The 27,754-nt window shown below is 37.6% G+C and overlaps 2 protein-coding genes across 2 annotated transcripts; both read right to left on the reverse strand.

Annotated features, from left to right (window-relative positions):
• Nucleotides 1-901: 901 nt before the first annotated feature.
• LOC128206847 (uncharacterized) lies at nucleotides 902-5,326 on the reverse strand. The gene is made up of 8 exons (XM_052909542.1): nucleotides 4,983-5,326; nucleotides 4,348-4,495; nucleotides 3,514-3,629; nucleotides 3,129-3,243; nucleotides 2,809-2,905; nucleotides 2,089-2,220; nucleotides 1,344-1,445; nucleotides 902-1,073 (listed from the first exon to the last, which is right to left on the reverse strand). The coding sequence occupies exons 1-8, from the start codon at nucleotides 5,068-5,070 to the stop codon at nucleotides 981-983; spliced, it is 891 nt and encodes a 296-aa protein (XP_052765502.1). The 5' UTR covers nucleotides 5,071-5,326; the 3' UTR covers nucleotides 902-980.
• A 1,421-nt stretch (nucleotides 5,327-6,747) lies between these two features.
• Nucleotides 6,748-27,580, reverse strand: LOC128206380 (protocadherin Fat 3-like). The gene is made up of 22 exons (XM_052908779.1): nucleotides 27,408-27,580; nucleotides 26,848-26,928; nucleotides 24,675-24,836; nucleotides 24,460-24,541; nucleotides 24,019-24,179; nucleotides 23,029-23,202; nucleotides 18,209-18,324; nucleotides 17,190-17,376; nucleotides 16,396-16,560; nucleotides 15,175-15,306; nucleotides 14,432-14,554; nucleotides 13,776-13,997; nucleotides 13,132-13,331; nucleotides 11,813-11,906; nucleotides 11,065-11,151; nucleotides 10,311-10,381; nucleotides 9,775-9,947; nucleotides 9,191-9,297; nucleotides 8,287-8,533; nucleotides 7,670-7,926; nucleotides 7,347-7,410; nucleotides 6,748-6,848 (listed from the first exon to the last, which is right to left on the reverse strand). Exons 1-22 carry the CDS (start codon nucleotides 27,466-27,468, stop codon nucleotides 6,833-6,835), a joined length of 2,982 nt encoding a protein of 993 aa, XP_052764739.1. The 5' UTR covers nucleotides 27,469-27,580; the 3' UTR covers nucleotides 6,748-6,832.
• Between the last annotated feature and the right edge of the window lie 174 nt (nucleotides 27,581-27,754).

Raw genomic sequence — 27,754 nt, forward strand, 5'->3', positions numbered from 1 at the left:
ATCATTGTCGACTTCGACGGCGCTGCCACTGCAAACAGTAAACCTTACTGAGATGATGAAGTTGATTTCTTGAGAAAACGTGGCCGCATTAACTATGAAGAATTCAATAGTTGGAAATGTGGAAAACAAAAGCGTGGTACTAGGTCAGTTCATAAAGACATCGTGCATGTAACTATGTACAGTCATCATTCAGACCACATGTTTGACCAAATCTGAAACTTGGCCAGAGGATCAGTGTCAATCAATGTTTACCTGGACAAGATCTGTATAAGGTCATATGACAGTCACAACTTAGTTCAGCCGGGAAGGTCTTGGTTTCTGTAGCCAAAACGTGTTGAGATAACTTCGTACAATGGCCAGGGTCACGCCTGGAGATCAATATTGTACGGAATGGTAAAAAGCAATACGTTATGGTTCAGTCATAACGTTGTCAATACGTGTTTTATTGACACAAAGTGTAGATAACATGAACGACATGTCGCGTATAAACGTTTAGCTCTCATAACTAATCTCAAGGTCAATGATCTGATGAAATAATGGGATATATTGTTGTTGTTTTTTAAATCGACGTTTGTTTTCCAAGTATATATCATCCGTCTGACGAGACCTATGTGGGGGCAATCGTCACGTTCCCGTGACAGTTACTGTTGTTGAGTATCATCATTCAAATCTAACATTGTTTGTCGAGCGCAGTAGTTAGAGCGTCTCACCAATGATCATCCGGGTTTGATTTCCGGCCATGGCGCATATGAGTTTGGTTTGTGGTCACCAAGCCGGATAAGTGCTTTTTCCGGGTACTCTGGTTTCCCCAACAACACACACTCGCGTAAAATCATGCCAACGAGCGTGATTAATATAAAGCTGTTACAACTTGTTTCACAATCGCTGTAAAACATACAAGTTTAAACCAAACAATCATTTATTGCTTCATTCACATCAGAAAGTAGTTATGGTTTCATAGCAACGTATGATGTCCGTATTCATACACGGACGTAGTGGTAAAGCGGTTCATTCTTTCCCTCACCAAGGGTGTAGTAGCCGCTGTCTGTGGCGTCCCAACATACAGACTCGCCCTGGTGAAAAAAGATCATACTGGGTGCACCGTACTATATTCGGGTATTGTTACATTGCTCTCTTTTTAGTGTAAGTAATCCGATGTTTGGCTGACATATTTCCCAAATACGTATAAGGATCTTCAATAGTTTACATACTTTGTAGAAATGTCTGTGCTTTCCGCCCAAAAATGTATATTCCTTATTCCTAAAAAAAGCTAAGCATGCTTTTTTAAGTTCATTGTATACTTAACGGTACAAAGAAATTTAAGAAACTATCACAGTGCTCACCTGGTGTTCATGGATATATGGAACCTTATCTCCCGGCTGTTGTAACAAGGCAATGTAGTCATGACTACGGCTGGCGTCCCAGTAGTAGATCGCCTCGTGTGTCTACGGATATATATATGTATAGTCGTATGTGTTTCAGTTTCTCATAAAAATAATATATCATACACTATTAGCCACGAGGATTGTTGAAGAGACTGTACACACGCATGAGCATGAGGAGAGGAAACATTTTGGCTTCAAACTACATGTATTCAGCTTTTCCAAGTTTAGTACAATCGGAACACCTCGGCCATTTCCGCCCTACGACGACCTTCGAATGTATGCCGGTGCAGTAGTAAAAGAAGATCGTAAAATTAGTAATAATATCTTTATCCATTTGAAGTGTTTTAACGTGTAATTTTTATTACTAAGATCAAATTTATTCCCAGTGAAATGAATTATTGCAATAATAATTCAATTCCTAAGAGTGAAGTCTTTAGGATTAACTGCTAAAATGAAATAACTATGCGCTATACTTGCAGCATAGTTAAATGTTAAGAATTCTGACATCGTAAACCATTTCGAAGGAAAATGGCCGAGGTGCACCGGTTGAGTATAGAAAAAGTTCAAGTCACACAAGTTGATATAAAAAATCTTCTGAGATGCCATTGAAATTTTAATATTTGTTAGGAGATGTCTAATAATTAGCTGTGAACCCGTCACGGTAGATAATGCTACAGATTAACCTCGCTACGAATACTCGAACCTTGATAAGAATGGCGTTCCCGTCAAGCGAGATATCTCCGCCCACTGGGTCATTTTGGGTGGAGTCAATGTTCAACTGAGCTGATGACGTCACGGACACACGTGACCCCGCTCCCCAGGCCGACATTGGAAGCTATTCGTTGAACATAAATCGGAAAGGTAAAAAAAATATCATTTTTATTAACGTACTACTTATGGTCATGTCAGATGATTGTGTTAATATTGGTCATGACCAGATTACATCCAATACAGCATTGCTGCTGGAACAGTTGTCACAAAAATTGTTAGAAATACTGCGTGTATCCGGTAAACTAGCGCAGAAACGAATTCACAGAAAACAACGATGCCGTTAACAACGCTGTTGATTTAAACAAACTTTCGGAAAAATCGGCCAACCGTGAATGAAGGAAATCCGGGGGATACATTTTGACTTCATAGGAATATATCTGCGAAAGACATCTAATCTTGTGTTGTAGTAAAAGTGCAAGAGAGTACCGTGTTAATGCAGAGAATGACCATTTTTTTATTGTGTCAATACCGTATGAATTTAATCAATAATTTGATATAACCTTCTTTTCTTGAAGTGTCAACATTGTTCAGAGTATATTAAAACATATGCAAAATAAATGTCAAATAATTGAATTGCTAAAATTAATTATGAATACGATGTATTAAGTTCCTATCTAATGTGGCATACTAACGTCGTCCGGAGCTAGCGTACCTGAGCTATGGTCCTGTGTCCTGCGTGGCCCTTGGCGATGATGTATGTATTTCCATCTGGGTCCACCATAAGTGTCTCAGCGTCCGGCTCGCTCCACCTACAGGAGCAATGCTCAAACAAGTAGTAGGAACAACATAAAAAAAATATGAATGTACGTGAAATCGAACATGAGAGTGAACGGAATTATTTTTGACTGTCAACTAAATGAGGTTGGTAAATGTTACTTTCAATGTGTTTTTGAAGACTAGCGGAACACGTTATAATATCAGGGATGTAAGACGATGGATAACATTTAGTACAAGGTACAGGTTATATCGTACGTGAACATGAGTTTGTCTGTCTGTGATACAACTATGGACTGGTCAACCAAATTGTCCGGCTCCCGGAACCGGAACACGTTGTTTAAAGCGCCATGCCCACTGTTGCCGAAATCCCCTGAGATAATGTCATTTATATTTAGATTCGGCCGATTGTGGTATGGTAAACCACCAGTACAACAGCATTACAAAGCTAATGAACGAACACTCACTTACAAGATGTATTTCAATTCCGACAACTCTGCCAAAAGTTTAACGATTCAAGAAATTCATTCAATAATTTATTCAGTTTTTAACATTTTTATTATAACATAACCTTGATACCTTGGTCATCTCCTGAGATCACAACAAGTTTTTTGTTGCTGGGCTAGTATTTACATTGTCTTACCTACGTAGATGCAGTATTGTCTGCTGCCTGGTGCACAAACCCCGAGTGCGATGTCTTCCCAGTCATTGTTGGTTACCCCAGTGATGTCGAAGGTGGCCAACAGATCACCCGTCGAACTGACAACATGAAAATCCCTTTTGCACAAGCTTGTTAGTATTTATTATGTTATTTACAAGGACGAAGGTTTAGTGCAAATTTTTAGGCTTTGGCATTTTAAGTATTATGTTTTGATATTCACGAGTCTACCAAGCTACGGAAGGAATTCGCATAGCTTTAACTTTTATACATACACAATAAGTGATAAAGTATAAATATTTATTTTGTTTTAGTTATTTTTTGTTATTCGTGTCCAGATCATTTCTATTGAATATCGATGGAAATATGTTTGGTGCAAGTTTTTTCAACAAATAGGATTGCTCTTGATTGATTTAGTTATCGCTTAAAGAAAAAATAAGTTGTACTCTTTCTATTTGCTCTAACTTTCACGAACCCTAAACTTTAACCCCTTAAAGAAATATTGGTTAGATAGCTTGTTGATCATTTAGAACAAACTTGTGGTACATGTAGTAGTGTGTATGCTTATTTATAGCTAATAAGAACCTAACATATATTGCATATTTAAATTCTTTGACAACTTCTATGAACTTGGATAAGAAATGGAACTGGGTATCCGCTTATCGTATGCCAAATAAAACAGTTCTTAATAATGTCGCTCACTTCATTGTATACTTGTAATAATGTTGATACATTTATATATAATTGTACCAAAAAACAAACCTGTAAAGGGTTATCTCAAATGAATGTAAATAAAAAATGACATATATTTCCTGAAACCTTATGGCGTAAATTTTCGACGGATGTCCGTGGTCGTTGTGTGTGTACAGGGTACCAGGATGTTTCCGGCTCGCCGCCAGACCGGATGCCTCCGTAATCTGATGCGCGCCGACAATGCCTACCTCGTTACCATTGGTGAACGTTGGTGCTTTGAAAAAATTAAACATCAGACATATATTTCAGAAGAAACATTTATATGCTGTTCTCTTAACTAAATGTTTTACAAAACGTAACTTATTTTAAGTTCATAAATAATTTACCAAAATCGTCCGCATTGTGATGATGATGATGATGATGATGATGATGATGATCATCATCATCATCATCATCATCATCATGACGACGACGACGATGATGATGAGGAGGAGGAGGACGACGAAGACGATGACGAAGACGATGACGATGACGATGACGATGATGATGACGATGACGATAATGATGATGATGATGATGATGATGATGATGATGATGATGATGATGATGATGATGATGATGATGATGATACTGATGATGATGATGGTTATGCCTTGCAACGATCTTTGCGTCTCTTAGAGTAAATCTTTAATCGTTTAACAACTGCATTAAACATATTTAAATGTATAAAATAAGAGGCAAGAAATAAAGTAAAAACTTACCTTGTCTTTTCACCATACTTTTGGCAATACTTCCAATCATGAAGCAGCTTGAAAGCACAGAAATCAGCAAATATCTACTTGGATTCATTGTGTTGAGTTATCTTCAGTGTGTTTAATTTACGAGCTGTTTGATGAATTTCTAATGATGCAGGTCTTAACTACGGTGGCTGATTGCTGCCATTTATGGTGCAGTCACAAAATGACGTTTTAGAGAATCTCAAATCTAGCGTATAAGAAATAATAAAGTTTTGTCAACACGTAGTCATATGCCCCCGCAAAAGAATCGACAAGTCAACAGTATTAATATATTGGACGCATGCATAACGTATTGAACGTATCCATATCGAATATTTAACCTAGTTTTAACATATTACTTACAAAATTGTGCTTACAGAGCAATGCTTGTTTTTCTATATGCTCTGGATTACCTTTAAACTGTAATAGGCCAGTAAATCGGTTAACTCTACAGGAGGTGCAGTTATTTCACCTATCTTACGCCCTGAACTAATATCAACATGCATGGTCGTCGCTACACAAGAATGCGTGCAAGGACACTATCTTGGCAACGTAAAAATGATGTCATTAAACTCTTCTTTAAATCAGTTTAGTCCCAATTTTCGACATTGCATTCACAGACATGATATCTGTCCGCTTTGTTTCTGATGATAAGTTTGATGATTATTATGTATTCTAACCATATTATGTAACTGTATACGTGTAAGCTTATTATATAGGTGCGGATCCAGGATTTGACTTTAGAAGGGGCGCAACCTCAGACACAGTACCCTAAAATATATATAGTTTAAATTCGGTATGGAGGCCCCAACAAAATATCGGCTATTTTTTTATTTTGGTATAAGATGGTGCATTCTAGTGTATTATATGCATATGTTTTCTCCTATTTTAATCGCCATTTACACTTTCGATGGATTTTATTTTTTACATCTAAAAATCTCCCTTCACATAACGTTTGTAATTTATTATGTGTTTGCCCTCCATGTTTGGAGGAAATAAAAGATCTAGCGTATAGTATGTATATATACAGTAAAAAGTGCATATAAAAAAATCAATATTTTTTTTCACATTTTTTTTATTTTAAACAAAAATGATTTAGTTTAAAAATCCGTTGCAGTGTTAATAGCCTGTTCTTTGTTTCTACCTCAAGTGAGGCGTATTATGTTTCTTGCAATAACCAAATGTGACGTTACAAGTTAACACTCTATTGCTCAATGCGATATACATGACAGTTTAAATCATTTCCCAACTTAATTAATTTACTAAAAACACTTGTCATATAATAACTGAAAAACTTTAAATAATCGTTTATTTGCTTTGAAATACATTCTTTCCTTAAAACACTTATAGTTTTCTTTAAATTAAACTATGACTTGAGCTGTTTTATGAATCCCGCTCTAGTCCTCTCTGTTCTTCTTCGAACTTTGGTTTAAGTTGTTTTTCTTATGAAATTCCATAATAATTTGTATATATTCACACTTTTATATATACATATATGTATGCACAAAATCCACAATTAGGCATAATTTATATTCGGCAATTAAACCTTCGTTTTAATAAATAATAGATACATTCATGTACAAAATATTTCCCGCTAAACATGCATGAAAAATAATGGTTGGACAATCGGCTAATCATGAACATGTTACGGAATCATGGAACTCTATCATTCCAAAGAATTGCAAACAATGCGTTTACTTTCGTCAGCGTTAAAACGGATTGGACATGCTGTTTGTCGATAATAAATAACTACTGAACGAAATTTTATTCAACAATAAAACAAAAACTATTAAAATGTTCGCAGTGTAAATCCTCCTCATATGTGTTCTGTTCCTTTATCCAACCCATTTGCTGAAAGATAAAAAAAATATCGCATCATCATCATCATCATCATCATCATCAGCAGCAGCAGCAGCAGCAGCACCACCACCATCACCACCATCACCATCACCCTCATCATTACCACCACCACCACCACCACCACCACCACCACCATCATCATCATCATCATCATCATCATCATCATCATCATCATCATCATCATCATCATCATCATCATCATCAACAACATCATCATCATCCCTTTGAGTAATAACTTTCCTACTGTTTCAAAGCAAACAATTTATGATACACGAACAATTCTGTGTCCATACATGCCAGGTTGGATGTAATACATACAGATTTTCATCATTCAAAATGTAACTGAGTGAGCGTTGAATTGCTCTTCACTGTATAGGTGATAAGATAATTTGCATGTAGAGTATCATAAATGCAATTATTGTTTGTAGATGTATATATTAATGAGCTCAGATGAGCTGTCATTATGTGTTTTGATACAAAACGACATACTCTTGTTGTTTAAAATCGGTGTGGTTCCATAAATGCCAGGACCGGTTACCATCAGCTGTTTTAACTGAAAATAGAATTCGCAAGAACACATTTTAAACATATACATTTGTAAAACAGAATCTACACACGGAGATTTAACGCATACACATGTCACAAGAATTTAAATAAACAGATAGAAGAACAAATTCAAAAGATTATTATTACTATGTATTTAGCAAATATGAAAACTTATTCTTAACGGTTTTTTTTTAGTTTCAATACCAAATAGACAAATCGGCCTTCGGTGTCATAAAGATGAGATAACGGTCTTTGAAAATAATAACCTTCTGGTGGCTTTGGCTTTCGTTTAAAGCAGTCAAACATACTGGACGACTCCTTCTTTGGCGTTTCCGGAAGTGGTTGCTTAACCACTTTGACGGGTGTAACAGGCCGTCTGACCATTTGGACTGATTCTACCCTTCTGACCATTTTGACGGGCTCGACCCGCCTGACCACGGTGCGGGTAGGCGGGGCCGCGCGACGGACGACCGTCCGTGGAGCCGCCCGCGCTCTTCTGAATCCTTTGCCTCCGCCGAAGCAGCTGTAAACAATAACAATCATATGACGGCGATTCATTGTTAGCTCGTCGAATCCAAATTAAAACTTCTACTTAACCAGTTCATTTTCGGTAAAACATGATATACATGAACATAATAATTTTTAATTACTTTTTAACAATAAAGCTCACTTTTTTTGTTTTGTTGTTTGTGTTTATGTAGTTGTTTTTATGGTTGTTGTAGTTGTTGTTGGTGTTGTTGTTGGTGTTGCTGCTGAATGTAGTTTTGTTTGACAAGCTCTGGTGATATTCATTTTCAAAAAAAACATGAATGATGTCGTCAACTTAAAAAAATGACTATCACGTGTATAGCTGCAGATATTTTGACCAAGAAACATTACATACCGTCCACGACATAGACTGGCGCAGAGGGCTGGGTTTGCGCAGCATCGGAAGCACATATATCCCAGCAGCCCCAACATGAGTGCCCCCAAGATTACGGCCGGGATGAGCCAAGCTAAGTTTCCGGTGTCGTCCAGGAAGGAGCTGATGTTGTTAAAGTTTGCCGGTAGTACCGTTGTCGTTGTTGCTGCTGTGGTTGTTGGCGGGACGTCGGTGATTGTAACCGTTACTGGCGACACGTCCGTGTGGCCTTAAAAAGAAACTTTATTATAACTTATCATTTTTGCGGGCAAGTCCTTTGACAATAAAAGTTTGTGCTAAACATGGAACGTTTGGATTAAATGACGACCCGTGACAGGTCCTATATTTATCATATTATTTGCATGCAATTTGACCCGATTACAGGGTACCTTAAAAACTTTTTTTTCTAAGATCACTGTGTTCGTGCTCTTTCTCATACATACTGTCGAACCCCGTTGGCTCGAACTCCAAGGGACCAACGAAAATACCTCGAGCCTCGGAAAATTCAAGCCAAGCGGTAATGTTTTCCTTCAGTTTAATGAAATTTGTCCTTTACATCAGTTCGAGCCAACAAGAAATTCGAGCCAAACGAGTTCGAGCCAACGGGGTTCGACTGTATACATAAGTATGTGTTTCAAGACGTACCACGAACACCATCGGAACAATTCTCCTTTTTTACATGTGAATGTTTACATCGACACCGGCTGGTATGAATAAACGCCGTTTCAGGACCGTACCGTGCCGATACGCAAATTCAGACCCAAGTTCAACACTTTCATTTGAGCTAAAACACTTTAAGGGGCGGCGGAAAATGAGGGGGCGGGCGGAGATGAAAATCTAGCAATTAGTTTATAGTTGCCTTACCCACATTGTCCCATGCCCTTACCCGCTTCGTCCTTTACATAGACGTTGAACGTCCGGCTTGTTGGGGCCAGCACGCCAGTCCAGTCCACCTTAGAAACAAACACCCCATTCTCATCAATGCCGAACTCTCTGGAATATGTGTAATATTGGTTCTTTCATTTAAATGATGGTTTTTGTTTTGATAGTGATTTTTGAGAAAGAATCTGACAAAAACCAACAAATTGCTATGACTAAGCGTATATAAACAGGAAAAAACGCAATGAAATCAACATATGCAGACAATAAGTTTCTATCGTTTCGCACAAGGATCAGAAGTATAAGTCTTAACCAATAACAAGAGGCCCACAATCAGCACACTTACTTCGCCCAAGTGAAGTACCTTCCGCCTGGGGTTAGCACACATGAACAGCTGATGTCTATATAATATCCGGTAGAGGGCGAAAATGGCACGCCTACTAATATAGATATTTATTTCCCCAACCATAATCCTGAACCTAACTAACTCTAACCCTAACCCGTTTGGCGTATATATAAGCACCGCTTAAGCCTCGCCGACGTCCACATGTTATTTAGACTTTTCGCTGTGAACTATGGCGGATCACTTACGAGGAGTCAGTCGTGTAGGTGTGTCGGCGGTGTTCCGGCAGAACGTCGATATCGGTGGCGTCAACGTTTCCGAACATCGCGCCGGCCGTCGTGTCGTTCGTTATGGAGTACGTATAAGCCGTCTTGTCGAGGACGGGAGGGTTGTCGTCTTCCTCGTGAATGGTGATCTCCAACTGGACGGGATATACCACATTAATATCACAACATTAGCACAGAAGAAAAACAAATACAGGCGACAGCGTTTAACATTCTCTAATAAAGACATTTCATTCGAAACCGTGCAAATACTGTTAAGTCAAGTGAAACAAAAGGTTAAGGGCCATGTCCCTTCGGGCAAAGACAAATGAGAGATCGAACGCTTGTCTAAACGAAAATATTTATAAAACACACATTTTATGTATTTAAAAAAACAACATAAAAATAAATAACAATAGACGCATTTTAGCAAATTTTAGAGATTTTTTGTACAGAACCCACTTTTTATTCGGGAAGGGAATTTCAACTATCTGTGTAAAGGAAAATAACAATGTGTTTACTGTTGTGGTGGCAGACAGCCCCTCTTTATCATAGACTGTTATGGTACAAGTCACGACGTCAAATGCAGCCCCTGAATAATAGAAACCATTTAAATTACTTGCGTTTGCATGAATAATCATGTTTATCAAACTATTCACTGATCGTGCTTTCTTTAACTTAACAGAGGTAAAGTCATTGCATTTTTTATCGGCACATGTATAGAAAGCCAAATCTACATAAACTCAAAAATATTCGAAGAGCAGGGAGTTTTTATTGGTGTCGAGACTGGTCTTAGTATCGAAGTGGTCAGAAATGTTCATTTTATGAAAATAAGGTGTCCATTTAATTTTGATTTTATGTGGTTAACATTCGTTACTGCTCTGAAATAAATTTTGTTATGGAAACATTTTTTGGAAGTTTTGCAAAGGAAGATGCGCGAATTGTAATGGAGACAGCAACTTCTCGTTTACAACTTAGTTATTTGAGTTGTAATTCAATGTACCTTAAAATCTTTAATACAAAGAGAAAGGCACTTGATAAGCACAGCTGCTCTAATAGTGCATTAAACACGTTTCTTACACACAACAATCGTAAACAGTTCTTACAAAAAAAAATATGTTCAATATTCAAGAATCACTTGATCTTAACCTTATCTCGCAATTATCAATTACCTTGCGTCATTAAAAGCAGTCTCGTCACCCGTTATACAATTACTCAGTCTCTCGGCACTTTCAGTGCTTTGATTTATGATCGATGTTAAAGTTAGTAACCTACTGTTCGATCCATCCAGATCATGCTCGGCTGTCTGCTGTATGAAGGCGTCACATGTCAGCTTGGTTGTGCCCGGTATGTGGAAGTAGCCTGTAGTAAGAATGGAATATAAATTTACCAGTAACCGGAGGTATCAGTAGTGTTTATCTTTTGCATGAAAACCTTGAGATTATATAACTTACATTTCCAGCCGATAAACTTTATATAATCAACCAATGAACTCGCATCAGTGGCACCGGATTTTCAAAATTATTCTTGCGTTAGTATAATATTATATATACAGAACAAAGTGCATATTTAAAAAAAATATAATTTTTTTTTTCGTTATTATAGTTTTTAGTTTGGAATTGTAAGATTATTTTTTTGAAAATCTGGCGCCAGTGACTCGCATATCAGCTTCCAATAGGTATCCCATCCAATCGATAGGAATTGATCTTTTGCAACTTAGATTTACAACTTAACATATATGAATTAATGATTTGGTTCCCCGCCTGTTGAAAACACGTCATAAACTTGGACATTACCGAGGTAAGTAAGCAGAAGACCTAACCGCTGACATCCAAACATTTGAAATCATTAACCTTAAACAGTTTTAATCAAGGATTTACCAATTCTTGTATACATGTAAACACCTCACGCTAGTACGTCATGCATGACGTAAATATAATTTGTAACACGCAGCGCATCTCAAACAAACTTGTTCATTGAGGGTTCAATAACATTGAAAAAGACAAAATGCTAACACGCGTACCTATTCCTCCACAGTCGATGTCGTACTGTCGTGTATCGTAGTTATCTTCGTCTGTGACGTCAAACAGGGGACACTCGAGCGTTAACGGAGACGACTGAAATAGTTCAGATGCAATTTAATATTAAGATATTAAGGCGCCATTTTTCCGCCGTACATTTCCCTTGGTTGTGTCTGTATATGCGCAGTCGAATCTCGATATGTCGAAATCTGTTATCTCGATATTCTGGCCACGTGGAATTTTTTTCGATATTTTTTTTATCATTAAAGCACTTTCTGTATTTCGGTTATATCGAATGTTCGTTATCTCGAAGTATTTCCCGAGGTCCCAACGACTTCGACATAGCGAGATTCAATTGTATAAACAATTGAAAGTATAAGTGTTTTATCTAGATTCACAAATACTAGACCAATACAATCATAATTATATTCTACGTAGTATTTCACATATGTATCCCTTTATATGCTGTCTTAAATATTCCGAAATCATAAAACATTTTCTACATGAACCGTTTTTTTCTGATCGTTTGACTCTGAATATGAAACATTTCACACATTATTATCGTTTAAAGTTTTCAAGAGTAATAAAATCCATTTCAATCGGAACACCTCGGCCACTGTCCAGCATCGAAAACCACCTTTAATGTATGCGGTGCTTTAGTAGAAGAAGTAAAATTATTGTATTATATAACATGTATATAATACAATATTTATTAATTGTTTTTACGTGTGGTATGGATTACTCATTCCAAATTGATTGTTAATGAAGAGTGTAACTGTATACAAAAATAATATCCGAGAGAGTAAAATCCTTACTTTTAAATTGCAAGTACTATGCTATTTACTTGCAGTGTAGTAAAATGTTGATAACTCCTACATCGTAAACGGTCCATACACGTCCAGCTGTTTTCGTGAAAAAAAAAGGTAGAGGTGTTCCGATTGAATCAATTCAAAACCCATTCGGAGAACCTCGGTCATTTTTTTTTTATCGAAAACAACCTCGGATGTATATGGACGGTTTACATACTCAGAAATCGGTATGTTTAAGCCCGCTGCAAGTAGATCGCGTCGTAATTTAATTTATCAGTTAAACTTAATAACTTAGTAACTCTTAGTAATCTTAATTATGTTTGCAGTAAAACACTTCACTGGCAATCAATTTAAACTTAGATCTACAAATACAAGCTAAAACACTACATTTAATTAATGATACAATTAAAAAAAATACGGACTACTTCTACTGATGTACCGGAATACATCCGAGGTTGTTTTCGAGAAAAATGACCGAGGAGTTCCAAATGTTCGGAAAACCAAAAACGTACCGCTCCTTCCACCGTCTCGATGGCGTATCTGACCTGGTTGAACGTCGGCGTCTCGTTGACGTCGGTGACGGTAATCTCGAGTTGACGGTACTCCGAGTACTCACGTCCGTCAAACGTACGTATGTTAACGTATGTAGTCAGTAAACCCTGACGTGACAGCTCTTCAAAGTCGAGGTCTACCTTGGTGAATATCTCTCCAGCTATTTTGAATAATGAGAAAAAGATGTTCTCGGCTTTGGACTGAATTCACAAAACATCTCATTTTTTTTCCTCAATTAACTCTTTTTTCTTAATTAAGTATCTCTCTTTTCATGTGACATAATAACTAAATAATACCAGAAATACATTAGTTTCAATGAAATTATAAAAATCATACTTATTATTATAAAATACATACAATTTACTTTTCAATTGTCTTTTCAAAGTTTCGCAAATTGACTTAAGTTAAGAAATGACTTAAGCACTTTTATAAATTCCGACTAGACATTGTAAAGACTGTTTGATCATACATATATACATGTATATTGTTACAAGAACTACAAGGGAGATGTTATTGGTAGCTTTCCATAAAGATTTAATGGTGTGTCTTATCTTTATTAAAAGTTCGGTGTATCTTTCATAGGGGAGATAACTTGTGAACTTACTGTCCGGATCGAAGTCGTAGAGTTGTTCTCCTTGTCCGTTAACAAACTCCATCTCATACACAAGTGGATCGCCGTCGGCGTCACTTCCACTGGCTGTGAACACTGACGTAACTGTGCCTACAGGGTTCGGATCTCCCTCGTCGGTGTGCTCCGCCACGCTGATCTGGTCGTAATCCGGAAGTACCTCTGTCGGCTGCACGAGCGTCGGAGGGGTGTTGATATCTAAGTGAAATGTTTTAACTTATGCTGTAGGCACTAGAAAGGATGCCAGTTGTTGCCTTTTATGAAATATAAGATGGAATAGTCGTATTATAGACGCAACTTTTTTCACCGCGTGGAATGACAGAACTGTAAAATTGCACAAATCCACCAGCTGTAGGGTGTCCAACGTAAACATATTTTGCGGAATTTTAAGTGAGGGAAATGTTAGATGCGGAAAAATTGTCGGTTTGTCAAAATATTTAGGTGTTTTCAGAGAATATTTTTTTTAATTCTGTAACCAGGTCAAAACAGTATCCGAAATCACCTAAATACTTAGATAAACAAATAAATAAATAACTTTGGGCCCCCTGCAATACAGCTGGTAAATTGGAGCAATTTTAGGATATTAGTATTAAGGATTATATTGCTGACATTTGTTGTTCAGCATTACGTACCAATTATTTCGATGGTCATGGAGGTTGGTCCGACGTTGTTGTACGGGTCGGTGACGTTTATTGTAGCGACGTACGGCGAAGTCCTGTGAGAATTCAGGTTCTCTGTGGCATGAATCTCACCGTCTGTGTGGAAATGAAATAGCGTTTATTCGAGTATTACAATGTTTGTTCACGTTGAGTTACAATGGTTACCACAAAAGGAAATAGGCTTTTGCACGTGCTCTAAGATCGTACTTTTCCTTCCGGACCGGAAATACATGAAATATACTTATTTGAAGATACAGCCCCTCAGTCCACATGCGCTCTCAAGCTCGCCTCTCATCGGGTACGCTGCGGTAACTGGGTACCAAGGACTACTTTTGTGTGTAATAATAAATACTAACTCGGTCCATGACAATGGGCCAGTCCTAATAGATCACATTTGAAATTATGCTGTTTCCCCTCCCTTGGGACGTTGTGATTACAGTGGGTACCAGGGACTACTTTCAAGTGTTATGATAAAACATATCCGGACAAATGACGTAGAATCAGCTACCACAGAATAAATGTGTGAAGATAAGCTCGTTCCTCCCAAGGTACATGACGGTTACAGCGAGTACCAGGGACTACTTTTTGTGTAATGAAAATACTAGCTCGGGTACATGACGAACGGGTAGCGCAGCCACCAAAGTACACATGTGAAAAAAATGCTGGACCCGTTGCGATTATTGTGGGTACTATTGAGTTTTTGAACGTGTACTTACTCTTCAACATGATGAAGGGGCAGCCTCCACAGTCCATAGTGAAATTCATCTTGTCATTTTCTGGGTCCGTGGCGGTGACTGTGTGAACCAAGTCACCGGCGTTCGTGGTCGCTGCCGACACCGTTATCTTTGCTGAAATCATTTAGACACGTTAACTATAAGACGCATTAGGTACCGAACTACGGTGCATTAAGTACCGGACTACGGCGCAAAAGTACCGGACCATGGCGCATAAGTACCGGACTATGGCGCATAAGTACCGGACTATGGCGCATAAGTGCAGGACTATGGCGCATAAGTACCGGACTATGGCGCATAAGTACCGGACTATGGCGCATAAGTACCGGACTGTGGCGCATTAGGTACCGGTCTATGGCGCATTAGGTACCGGGCTACGGTGCATTAAGTACCTGACTACTGCGCATTAATTACCAGACTACGGCGCATTAACTACTGGACTACGGCGCATTAGCACCGGACTACAGCACATAGATACCGTATAATCCAGTTAACATGGTGATCAAAAAGAATTAATAGAAACAATTTTCCAACGTGCCTTACATGTTTAAGGGATGGAGGTCATAGCAAAAACAAGAAGTCACCTGACTTCAGGTTGTCTGGTTAGCGCAGTGGTTTGCGCACACGCTTCTCACTAAGGCGACCCGGATTCGAATCCCGGCCTGGGCACATGTGAGTTTGGTTAGTGGTCACCAAGCTGGACAAGTGGGTTTTCACCGGGTACTCCGGTTTCCCCCAAAACACAAGACCACATTCTCGCGCAACATCCTGCCAACGAGAGTGACTTAGTTTAAGCTATCATAGCTTCCTTCACAATCGTTGTGCAATATATAATATAAAAAAGTAAAGAAGTCATGACCTCCTTTCTTGACATTCTGGGAAGAGGGCCAATACCCTTTATATTTGGAATACAATTTAACTTTGGATTAGTGGCACAATAGACGCATGAGGGTGAGAGTGGTTTAGTGGTATAGGTTTCCACCCCTCACCAAAAAGGTTGTGGGTTCGATCCCCAACGGGGGTACATTCTCATGACTTGTCAAAAAGGACACAGTATCGATTTCTTCCCATGAAACGGACTCGATTGTGATCTTATAAGCTATCAGCTTTTGTCACAACTCAAATCATTTTGTAGCCGTCTTTGGTTTATACTACATGTATTTACCAAAGGCGGCTACAAACATGATTTATTTGAGTCCTTACCCGGTATGTCTGGTACCGGTGGCTCGTTTGGTGTGATGGAGATCTGGAGCTCCTTGACGGCAGAGTCTGACTGACCATCGTTACACACGATAAACAGCGAGTACAGGGGTATGAGGTCATAGTTCAGGGCTGCTCCAGGGGTCGGGTCGTAGAACACAGTGTAATCTGAAAGATGGGTGAGATTCACACGGTATATAGTGATCGTTACAAAAGATAAACAGCGAATACAGGATTTGACGTCATAGTACATGAGCCGTAGTACACCTTGTAGTTTGAAATGACGCATGTTATCATTTAAGTTCTCTTTGAAATTTGTTTTAAATTGGTTTTCATCCATAACACCATTGTATAATTTAGGATTAAATAGTTTGAAATTAACTTAGTAGGGTGAATATTTTCAAAGAGTTTAAATGTTTTAAAAGTTTGAACACTAGGCTAGAGATAATGGAAATCATGTTTCTTCATCGTTTCATAGTGAAAACCCGTCGATGCAAATTGAACAAAAACATTTACAAAATAACCCAACGTAATGTATCCTCCCAATGGTAGCGCATATAATTGAGAAGGGAAAAAGTGGACTATAAAATACAATTGTAAAACGTTATACAGTCGAACCCCGATTTCCTCGTTGGCTTGAACTGGATGTAAAGGACCAATTCTTTATTCTGAAGGTAACCATTCCCGCTTGGCTCGATTTCCCCGAGGCTCGAGGTATTTTCGCCGTTCCCTGCGAGTTCGGGGCAACGGGGTTCGACTGTATAATACACCGATACAAATAACACAATTATCCCTACCCGCTGTGTTGTCGGCGAACCTCAGAGTGAACGGAACGGTGCCGGCAGGGTCCGTGGACTGGATGGAGCAGCTGACGTCACTTAGCGGCCCGTCGTCTGTGAAGACCAGTTGGTGTAGGGAGACGCTTGCGGACGCATCCTCCCGCAGTGACACCGCCGCTATCGGAAGGCTCGTGATTATTGGGCCCTGGATATGATAATTTGTCCGATACTTTAATTAACTGCGGGGCTAAATGATATAACCTATTCTCTATACAAATGTTGAGGTGCAAAACGTTCGTCATTTACCTTTTTTAAGAATTTAGAACGATTCAGCTTTTTAAGATATAGCAACACGTCTTTAATCAAAGTACTGAGAGTACTGCTGGAAGGGGATTTGTGTCATAAATATTACCTTCTGACTTATGTTTTAGCCAGTATTATATTCATACTATTGGGATACTACTATTCTTCTTTGAATATTTATGAATGCGACTTAAAGGCGCAAAATAAAGCTTGATATACTTTTTTCTGATTTTAATGCATTATCATGTTTAACTCATTTGACTTTGATGATCAAAACAATTAAATGCATATGGTTTTGGTGCAGATAAAATATAAGCCATAATAATTGATAGCTTACACAAAATCCCCACTAAAAAAACCACCAAAATACGCTCATATTTTTTTATCTGTAAATGCAGGGTTTTTTTCAGTCGCGCATTTTTACAATATGCGATATCTTCATTTATTCAGTCATTTCATTGGATACTAAGGTTCAATTTAACACGAATAATCTTTGGCAGACGCAAAATGCGATTATGTATGAAAGTAATGAAGAAAATATGCACTTTAAAGTGCAGCCTATGAAGAAAGGCACCTGAGTGATGGCTTTGGGAATGGCAATATATACGCAAGCAGAAAATTCAAAAAGTCACACATAATCAAAACAAGACGCCCGATGATGTATAACGTTGTTTACCATGTATGCATGCTATATGGATATATGAAATAGCAAAATACAAGGAAAAGTAACTCACGGTTTCTACCACCGTGACGGTAAGAGTTGCGGTCCCTGTGTGGAGACAGTGATCAACGACTTCAAACACTACGTCGTATTCGCCGACGGCCAGAGGGGTGCTCAATACCTGAACGTCTGCAAAAAGAAAGGATCGTTGCATGCATCTGTGTGTGCGTATACCTCGTGATAAATTACGTCATAAATGCTACGTCGGAAAGCAACATTTTACTTCAAATGAAGACTAAAAACAAAGAAAACGTTTTTCTTCATCATTTTAAATGAAACAAAGGGAAGTCTATGCCGCTTAAAAAGTCCTGCTTGTTTTATTACCAGATTTTAAAGGTTATTGATTTTACACTTCAACAAACATTTTCCCCATATAACGTTTTGACAGTGCTCATTTAGGCGTCGGTTTGGTGAAAAGGTTTGATTTTAAAGAAACTTTACTGTCAATCAAACTCTGGAAATAGACCGATGGTGAAGAAATAGTAAAGTTGTTTTTGTTTAAAGTCTTCATTTAAAGCCTTCCGACGTAGCATTAATGGCGCAACTTATCACGTGGTATACACACACTGTGTGTCATGTGCTTTAAAGGGAATGCTACTGTGACGAGAATGGTTGTAGTTTCTGAAAATAAAAAGTATTCCAAGACCTTATTCACCCCTACCACCAGCGATGAACTCAAAACCTTGACGACTTTAACGGAACTCCCTCTGTATAACACAAGAGTGAGACACCTAACGTCATTCACCAAAGTGACGTTAGGGTCGCTTCATAAATCACGTTCACCATCGCTATCTTGGGACCATGTCAATACAGATCTTAGTGTATTTAAAGGCCTTGTTTAAGGAGTGTTTGGCATGATAATACCCTGCTGTGCATCTGCTGCTAATTTCACTGATGTCACAGTAGGGGCCAATTTCCTGTATATTGGTTTATTGGCTTAGGGCCACTTAAGGTCCAATATTATAATGAAACTTCCAAAACTGCACAGCAGTATACTCAGATTAGAGATCTGGTAAGAGGGATCAAGGAAAGTAGATTAAGATCAAGACACAGAGGTTGTGTACTTTACACCGATTTTTTATTTATTTATTTATTTATTTATTTATTTATTTATTTTTTATTTTTTTATTTTTTATTTTTTTTTGGGGGGGGGGGGTGGGGGTCACTTATAGAAGGCTTAAACTAGGTCTTTAAGGACTAAATAAATTGAAATCATCTTAGTACCATAGTTTCATTACTTTGCTAGATACGTGTGTGAATTGTGAGCCAACACCGAAAATGACCCTGAAGCTGGGGAAATAAAACATCGATGTATTGCCGTTTGTGACGTTTATATAGATGTAAGATGATTGAAGTTACAAACAGCCTCTGGGACATAATCGCCACTGGAATGTTCCGTGTTGTGTCCAGTGTAGAAGAAGAATGGGTTTTCACTTTGATTTCCTCAAATATGCATGTAGATCATGAGTATATTGATAATGTATTCGCAAGTCGTATAATGGGATAAATGCTGAGATAGTATTTGAGTTTTCTGATTTTATTTAATGTTAAAATACCAATTCAAGGCACCATGCATAAACACTCACACTTAATTTTTCACGTAGAAGAAGTATTCAGGTGAAAGCTAAAATTGAACTCAGTCCGCCTGATAAGTACACATTATTAGCCAACCATTTACACCGCTCGCCTGCGGTAACAACTGACAGTACGGGGTAAGTAGTACGCAAAAGAAATGAATCCTACTAGGTAGACATAACTAGTAATCTTTTTTAATGGAAAAATACAAAAAAAATGCGAAAAACAAATTAATTGCAAACTATGTGGTACTTCAGTTAGTAAGTTTCAATGCATTGAACACATCGATACCAAGTTTGTGTCAGTTTCCGCCAATTTTCTCTTTTTTTCGCTAATTTTCATCATACGGAGTTCAGTCCCTTCAAAGAGTATCTAATTGTAGCATGCGATTCAATTTAAAGAAGAGTTGTCTCCCCTGCATGGTGCATGTAAACGAGCTTTTGATTTATATAAATATTTCTCCCACCTCAGATAAGTAGATCCAATAATTTAACCATGCTAGAAATTCCTATCTTGCCCACGGGCGAAGATAAAATGCCCGTATGGAACTCCATTTTAATGGTCGCCACATCTGTAGCATCATGGAAATATTGTCTTGTGGCAATATTTAGAACGTTAATTATTTATTTCTCGCTTCAAATGTCACCATAAAACAGTTTTAACGCACCTTTCAAGAAATAATGTTTTACTCTCCTTAGAACTATTTAATTACCGATTTGACAATTAACATAATCGGAATCACTGCGCGCATAACCATGAAAACCACGAATTATCGCATATCCATACGAAGAAAAAAAAATACACTTAACTTTATTTAACTAAGGTGTGAGAGGAAAAGCATCTACCATAGCCGCTCGAGTAAGATAGGTTCAACCTCGTTTCCGCACCCTACGCTCGGGTCGGAATGAATCTATCTTACACTCCCGGCCATGGAAGATACTCATAGTCTTATCATTGTCTGGGGTACATTTAAAAATGAAGTCTTACTTAATTTATCCATCTTATTTTCACATTCTTTTACCCATTTGATTATTTTTGAAACAAACGTATTTTAACCCAGCTGGAACCTATACAAACTAAAAGCTTTTATTTCCAGGTTACCGATACATTATTATGTATTGTTATGTATGTCTGTTATACACATCGTAACATATCTGATCGGGCTAATGCTTTTGTTATCATATAACCGTCTTAAGATTCTTGTATCTTGTATTTTTAATCATAACAATATTAATGTCACAATTTCATAAGGGTGTCGACTGATGATTCCGATCATTTTTATAGTCAAAATAGTGACGTAGATTCCATGTAGAAGGAATGAATCATCCACATTGTGCCTTAAAGCTGCACTCTCACAGATTTACCGTTTTGACAACTTTTTTTGTCTTGGAATGAACCAAGTTTTAGTTGTCTTGAAACCAGTGATACAAGACTGATGACAAATGATCAGATCGCAGTTTTTCATATTCACGAACGATTTTTATGACGTTATTAACGCTTTAAGAAAAATGACATTTTCTGCATATCTTGAAACATTTAGGTTTTGTTCTATTCAGTGTGTATACCACGTGATAAATTACGTCATGTATGCTGCGTCGGAAGGCTAAAATGAAGACTTAAATCAAAGATAACTTTTCATTTACAAAACTATTTTAAATGAAACAAAGGGCAGTCTATGCCGCTTAAAGAGTCCCGCATTTGTTTTATTTCCGAAATTTGATGGGGTCGTTAGTTTCATCGAACACTTCGACAAACCTGTTTCCAAAACAATGTTTTGACAGTGCTCCGTCAGACGGCCGTATTGTGAAAGGGTTTGTCAAAGTGTTTTAAGAAACTAAACTCGCGATCAAATTCTAGTAAAAGACCGAAGGCGGGGCTCCGTAAGCGGCATAGACTGCGCTATGTTTCATTTAAAATGGTGAATAAATAGTAAAGTGATCTTTGTTTAAAATCTTTTTTCTAATAAAAAAATTGCCTTCCGACGTAGCATTTGGTTTAAACAGTATTTATTTTTTATAACAAATAAACATTTACAACATACACATATAATATATAGAATTGAGGAGAAAGCCATAGGTTTGTATGAAATCTCTTTTGTATACGTAGCATTTATGACGCAATTTATCACGTGGTATACACACACTGCTATTGGTCGTTGTCTTTAATGACTAAAGTAAAGGCATTGATGACCCTGAGACAAATCAAATACAAATGTTAAAACTGTCAATCTGTAAGAGTGCAGCTTTCAAACACAGACGTTAGAATGGAAGAATAGATAAGTACGTGTACCCAATGATTGGACAAATAACAAATTTAAAGAAATGATTTGCTAAATAATTAGGTAAATATAAATATTACGCAAAGTCTTTGATGTTTCTTAAAGCATTATGTAGAACAATTAAAATAGAAAGAAGTTAAGAGTAGAAAGCTATTTGTATAAAAATGAACGGTCTGTTTGCACAACAAGTTTTTATCATTCAGTTAAGATATCTTATTGATAAAGTTGTGAAGTAAAGTTTAACAGCGATTTGACCTTAAGTAAACAAACACAGTGGTAAGAAAGGCAAGGGTTAAATATTGTTTGTATGCACAGACAAAACATAAATGGTTTTATTCAACGCAGTTCAATAACTTTTTCGTACAAGTACATTTCAACAATCTTTAATTTTTTAGTGATTTACATTATATTGTGAAATCTACCCAATTACTAGACCAGCTACTGTTTAATATCTACCGCTTCACCTGATAAAGATTAATAACCGCTGACTGTTGAAGTACTTTGCTAAATTTATTGGGAAACGTGAGAATTACTCATTAAACACAAACTAATGATGACCGTTAGTTAAGGTTTAGAGATCGCCTACAGTGTTTTTATTACATTTAGTAAAACTCATTTTTCTGAAACATACATTGTCACCGTGTCTTTAAGTTTATTCATATTTGTTATATCCAACAGGAAGCAAACGTTCCTGCAGTACTTCATATGCACACCTCGACCCAATCGTAAACCCCTCTTTATCCAGAATAAAGTGACCAGCAATCTTGACCTCATAATCCTTTTTCTTGACATCATTCCCTTGAAACTCACTACTTGTTACGTACATTCAGTGAACAAGACACCAGTTATCCAATATATACAGGTACTTTGTGTAAGATATCCCACATGTTTGGTACCTTGACGTGAGTTTTGAACAAACGGGCTTGGATATATAACAAAAACATTCGATAAAAAATATTGAAAGAAGCAAATCATCGTACCGTTGCCAACGAGATCAAACATTGTGCTGGCGGGACTGAGGGTGACGGTGAGGGCCGCGATGTCGTCAGGGTTGTCGTCCGTGGGGGTGAGGGAGTGGACCACCGTCGCCGCCGCCGACGTGGAGCTGATTGTTTTTGTCGCTGGAAGGCTTGTACCGAAATGTGGCACCGCGTCTATAGGACAATTAAATTGCACGAACCATACGAGGATTTTATACATTTTTTTTTTAAATTTTCACAGTCAAATTAAAAGAAAAAATATAAGAGAATTTAAATTGAATGGATGTATATTAAATAACATCAATGAACATAAAGATTTTCGGATATTATTAAGTTATTATATCAAATGACAAGTGAGATATTTAACTTAGGCCTAAAAAAAATGTCTGTTTCGGGTAACCCGACCCTACCTATAAAAATGCGCCGACCCTAACTATTTTTTTCCGTTTATGAGCAAAAAAAATATTCGTTAGCGAATAGAGAGTTACGAAGGGCGGATAAATGCATATTTTAATCAGAATTATTGTTTATATGATAAAACAAAGTCAGGCAATGACAGTAATGTAGGAAAGACTGCCATGTGTAAGAAAACACTCTGAACTTACGACAGATTTTGAAAAAAAAAAAAATCCCGACCTACCCTACCTAGAAATTTTAGGAAGGTTACCCTAAACAAACATTTTTTTTGGCCTTAGGAAAATGGCTTAAGATGGTTTTGGAATACCGGCCAGAACACGTACTTTTCTTAGTCGTCTTTACGTATGATAACACTTAAGGGACGACCTCTAATGTAAACACAAAAATCTCATTTACGGGAGGGAAAGGTCCGCTAAGCCTAGTAAAACTAATATATAAGTTAACCCAGCGTCAGCCCGCTGTTATAGAGGAATGCTCCAGCAAATCTTGTCCATGAACACGAATGACCATCAGGTGGCTGCTGTCGGTATCCAAAAAGTTTAAATGATATATAATATTAGCCTTTCTACTCACTGCTCGTGAGAACAGCTCCAAACATCCAGCGTTCCCCGTTCACGAGCGTGTTTGGCAAGGCTACGGTGCCGCCTTCGGCTGTTTTGCCGGCAAAATTGACGGCCCCCATCGTGTAGGCGGCGTTCGTCTCTAATGCCACAGCATCTGTTGCTGACGAGTGCCTGAAACGAAGATGTTTTATTTATCGCCTGTAAGACCGAATGTAACGTTTGTTCATGAACGCGTGATGTCAGATTTGTTTTCAAAGAGCACATCCAGTTACGTTTCAGTTTTTGATTTTATAGCGAAAACAGTTCACTTTATGCATATACAACAAAGAGTCTAAAAAGTATTCGTAATTTCAATTGTTTGTTTTTTTTCAAAATAATCCGAAGTTTTGATTTTAATGAATATACAGTTGATCATCATTGGAAAGCTATATACTTGTATGTAAAAACTAACCAGCCGATTTCAAAGTTTTGTTCCACGGAGACTTGTGCGCTTGTCCCTATACTGTATCGTGTGGCCGTTCCGGCAACGGCACCTGTAATCGTCCAAGGCTTCATGTGTCAGGTCATGTCCTTCTTTAAGTTTTAATAATCCATAACGAAATTTTATTTACACTCAAATACAAACCGATATATTTAAGTTTGTCATGTTATTTTAACAATTGATACCTGTGTATATGTTTTCCCCCATGACCGTGTAGCTGTTTCCGGCATCTTGCCTTAAAACTTGGGCGCTCAGGTCGCCGGCGGCGGCCGTCGCGAACCGCCACTCCGAAATTACCCCGCAACACGGCACCTTCATGCTGGCACCGCGCATCACGTACGACCTATCTGGGGACAAAACGACAAGGGGTATATTTGAAAAATACGACCTCAGACACCCACGATGGTTATGTGTATGTACTTATTGAGGGGACAATGTCCTTTGACGTCATAGACCCCTATTATGCGTGCTGTGACACAGACGTTTGAATTCTATTCGATTCTAGTTTTGTCCGCAAATAATTGCATGCACTTAGCATGATCGTAACACAGATACTAGAAGACTTCGTCCGAACTGTAACATTTCAGGCTTTATTACGTAATTGTGCGATGACATGAATTAAAATATTAATGAATAGTAATTTGCAAAGTGAGCGCAGCGAAGAAGCCCTTCTTAATCTTTAAGATATTAATTCAGGTCATCTAACTGATTTAGAATACTTTCTTATTGGCTGACACATCGTCAACGCAAAATCTGACGAAATAATTGTGTATCGGACAAGTGGCAGTTGGCGGACCTTTAAACTTCTTCGTAATTCTTCATGAGTTAGCCTAGTACTTGATGATTACCTATCTGCTATGACATAGGCTTAAAATGTAGGTTGTGTTCTAAGTTCTGTAGAACGTTAAGATATTCACTTCTATATCATATATAGCCAAAGTATTATTTATGTAAAAATTGTCTTTAATTGTTATTCTGAACCATTTGATGCAAACACGTTGAGACGAGGATCATTTTAAGCTCTGCATTTGTTCTAACCCGTTCAATATATCACTTAGATAATAGAATATTTACATTCGCCTGGTCCTTTGTACAGAGAAAACTGGACGTTCGTATTGTAAAACACGCAAATAAAGTTATGACGTCAGTATTGATATCAATATAGCGCTCCGACTGGATTCGCGCGACCCCATTTAACAAATGTTAAACGACGTTATAAAATATCAGCTATTCCCTTTTACAAACGTATGTTGTCGGTTACATTTCTTTAAGAACACATACTCAACTGCAGAAGATACTGATAATTTTTAATTGTAATGAATAAAAAATATGTTGATGTAAGTATTGAAAATATGTTTTCTTGCGTTTATGCTGTATGCATGCAGGAGGGAAGGCGAGCAAATGGCCAAGAAGCGCTAGCGCGCTTCATGTAATTGACTCGCCTGCCCTACTGCGTTCATACAGCATAAACACGAGAAAATGCGAACAAACCTTAAATAACATATAATGTTGCAATCTAGTAGTTGCAAAATATGCTGAATGAAATATGTTAAACCTATTCACGATGTTGTAAATGATGTGAGCTACATTGATACATTGAATCAAGCGTCTTAAATCATCAGAAATATCATGTCATTGAGATAAAGCAGCGATAGTAAAGATAAACATCAGTTCTTAAGTTTGATAGTTAGAATAATTGCATGACATTTGATTTTGAAACTTAATATTGAATTTATTATTTTTTCAATCACTTGCATACAAACATGTATGTTTACTCGTCCCAATATTCAATAAATGAAAATTGAATTGATGTTTATGAACGACACCGTGTCAAATGAAAGTTTAGTATTTCTTCAAATACAGGGCCACTGCTTGTAAAGGAAGAGAATTCTATGCATACATAACACATATTTGAGCAATAATTGATGCGCCTAAATGGGCTTGATTGACTTTGTTTGGGTAAAATAAACTCCGTCGATTAGTTTGTAATTTGGATGAAAGGCTATTAACACATATTTAAAATATATTGTGCATGAGTATTTGATAGCAAATGTTCAGTTTATATATTTTATGAAATACAGCCACAAGCTTATAAGCTTTTAAGCCCAAATATTTCTGAGCGACAGAGTTGTCAGACTGAAACTAAACTTGGGCAGCCTCTGGCAAATAGATATGTCAAATAACAAGAGTTCTAATTTTAATCATAATAATTAGTGTTTAAAAGGATGGTTTTATTTAAGCATAAGTCAAGCCTACTTTGTTCAATGCCGCATTTTTGTGATGTGTGAGCGCAGAACACCGAAATGGCATTTGTTTCGTATCAAAAAGAAGTAAAAGCCAACCCTATTGTTAAATAACCTGTGTTTGGACCAGTCGTAGTTCCGGTGGTGGTCGGGTTAGGCTCCCCCAGCACCTGACCCGTACAGTCTGGTCCCTGACCTGAAACAAACATACAAATTCTTACGGATTAATCTGGATGGACCTCATTCATTCCCACACATTTCGTTACTCTCCTACCAAAAATTCCGTTAGTGTCGGACCCATTCGAGTAACTCTCGAACCCCTTACGTGACCCTCCAACCCCTTCCGTTACTCTCCAAACCATAATATTACTCTTCGACACATTCCATTACTCTCCGACCCCTCTGTTACTCTCCGACCCCTTGCGTTACTATTAACCAACCCACGACCTGTCAACGCACCCCCTCTTATGTGGGATGCCGACACCATTTGTATGATATTTGCCGGAAGAAAAATAAAACATTTTTTTAAAAAGTGTTCGCCGTTGTGTGTTAAATGGTTTTGATAAAATAAGGAAACGTAAAGTTGAATTTCCAAATTCTCTGACGATGCATGTTAATGTGTTTATAATCAAAGAGAAACATTAACAACACCAAAAACTACAAAACGATACAAACCATTCGTATAAACGATGAAAATCACAAGAAAAATAACTATTTCATTAAAATAAAAATCCATGTATGTTTATAATAGAAAAGAGCGAAACGAAGAATTCACATAAACATTTATGAATATGTCCGAAATCACTTTGATTGATTATTTTCTATCAGTCAGTAATTCTTAAAACCGGAAAGAACTTGCGCAGCATTGCCGAATTTCTGGTAAGGGTCGATCCAAAAATTCAATCCACAAGAACAGATTCAATATAATCTTCGAAGCCAAATTGTCGCCTAATCAAACCCAGCTTTAGATTACTAGCAACTTGATCCCTAGGTTTGTAGATTTAACAAGAACATGCAACCAA

This window comes from Mya arenaria, chromosome 10, assembly GCF_026914265.1.
Source record: "Mya arenaria isolate MELC-2E11 chromosome 10, ASM2691426v1".
NCBI lineage: Eukaryota > Metazoa > Mollusca > Bivalvia > Myida > Myidae > Mya > Mya arenaria.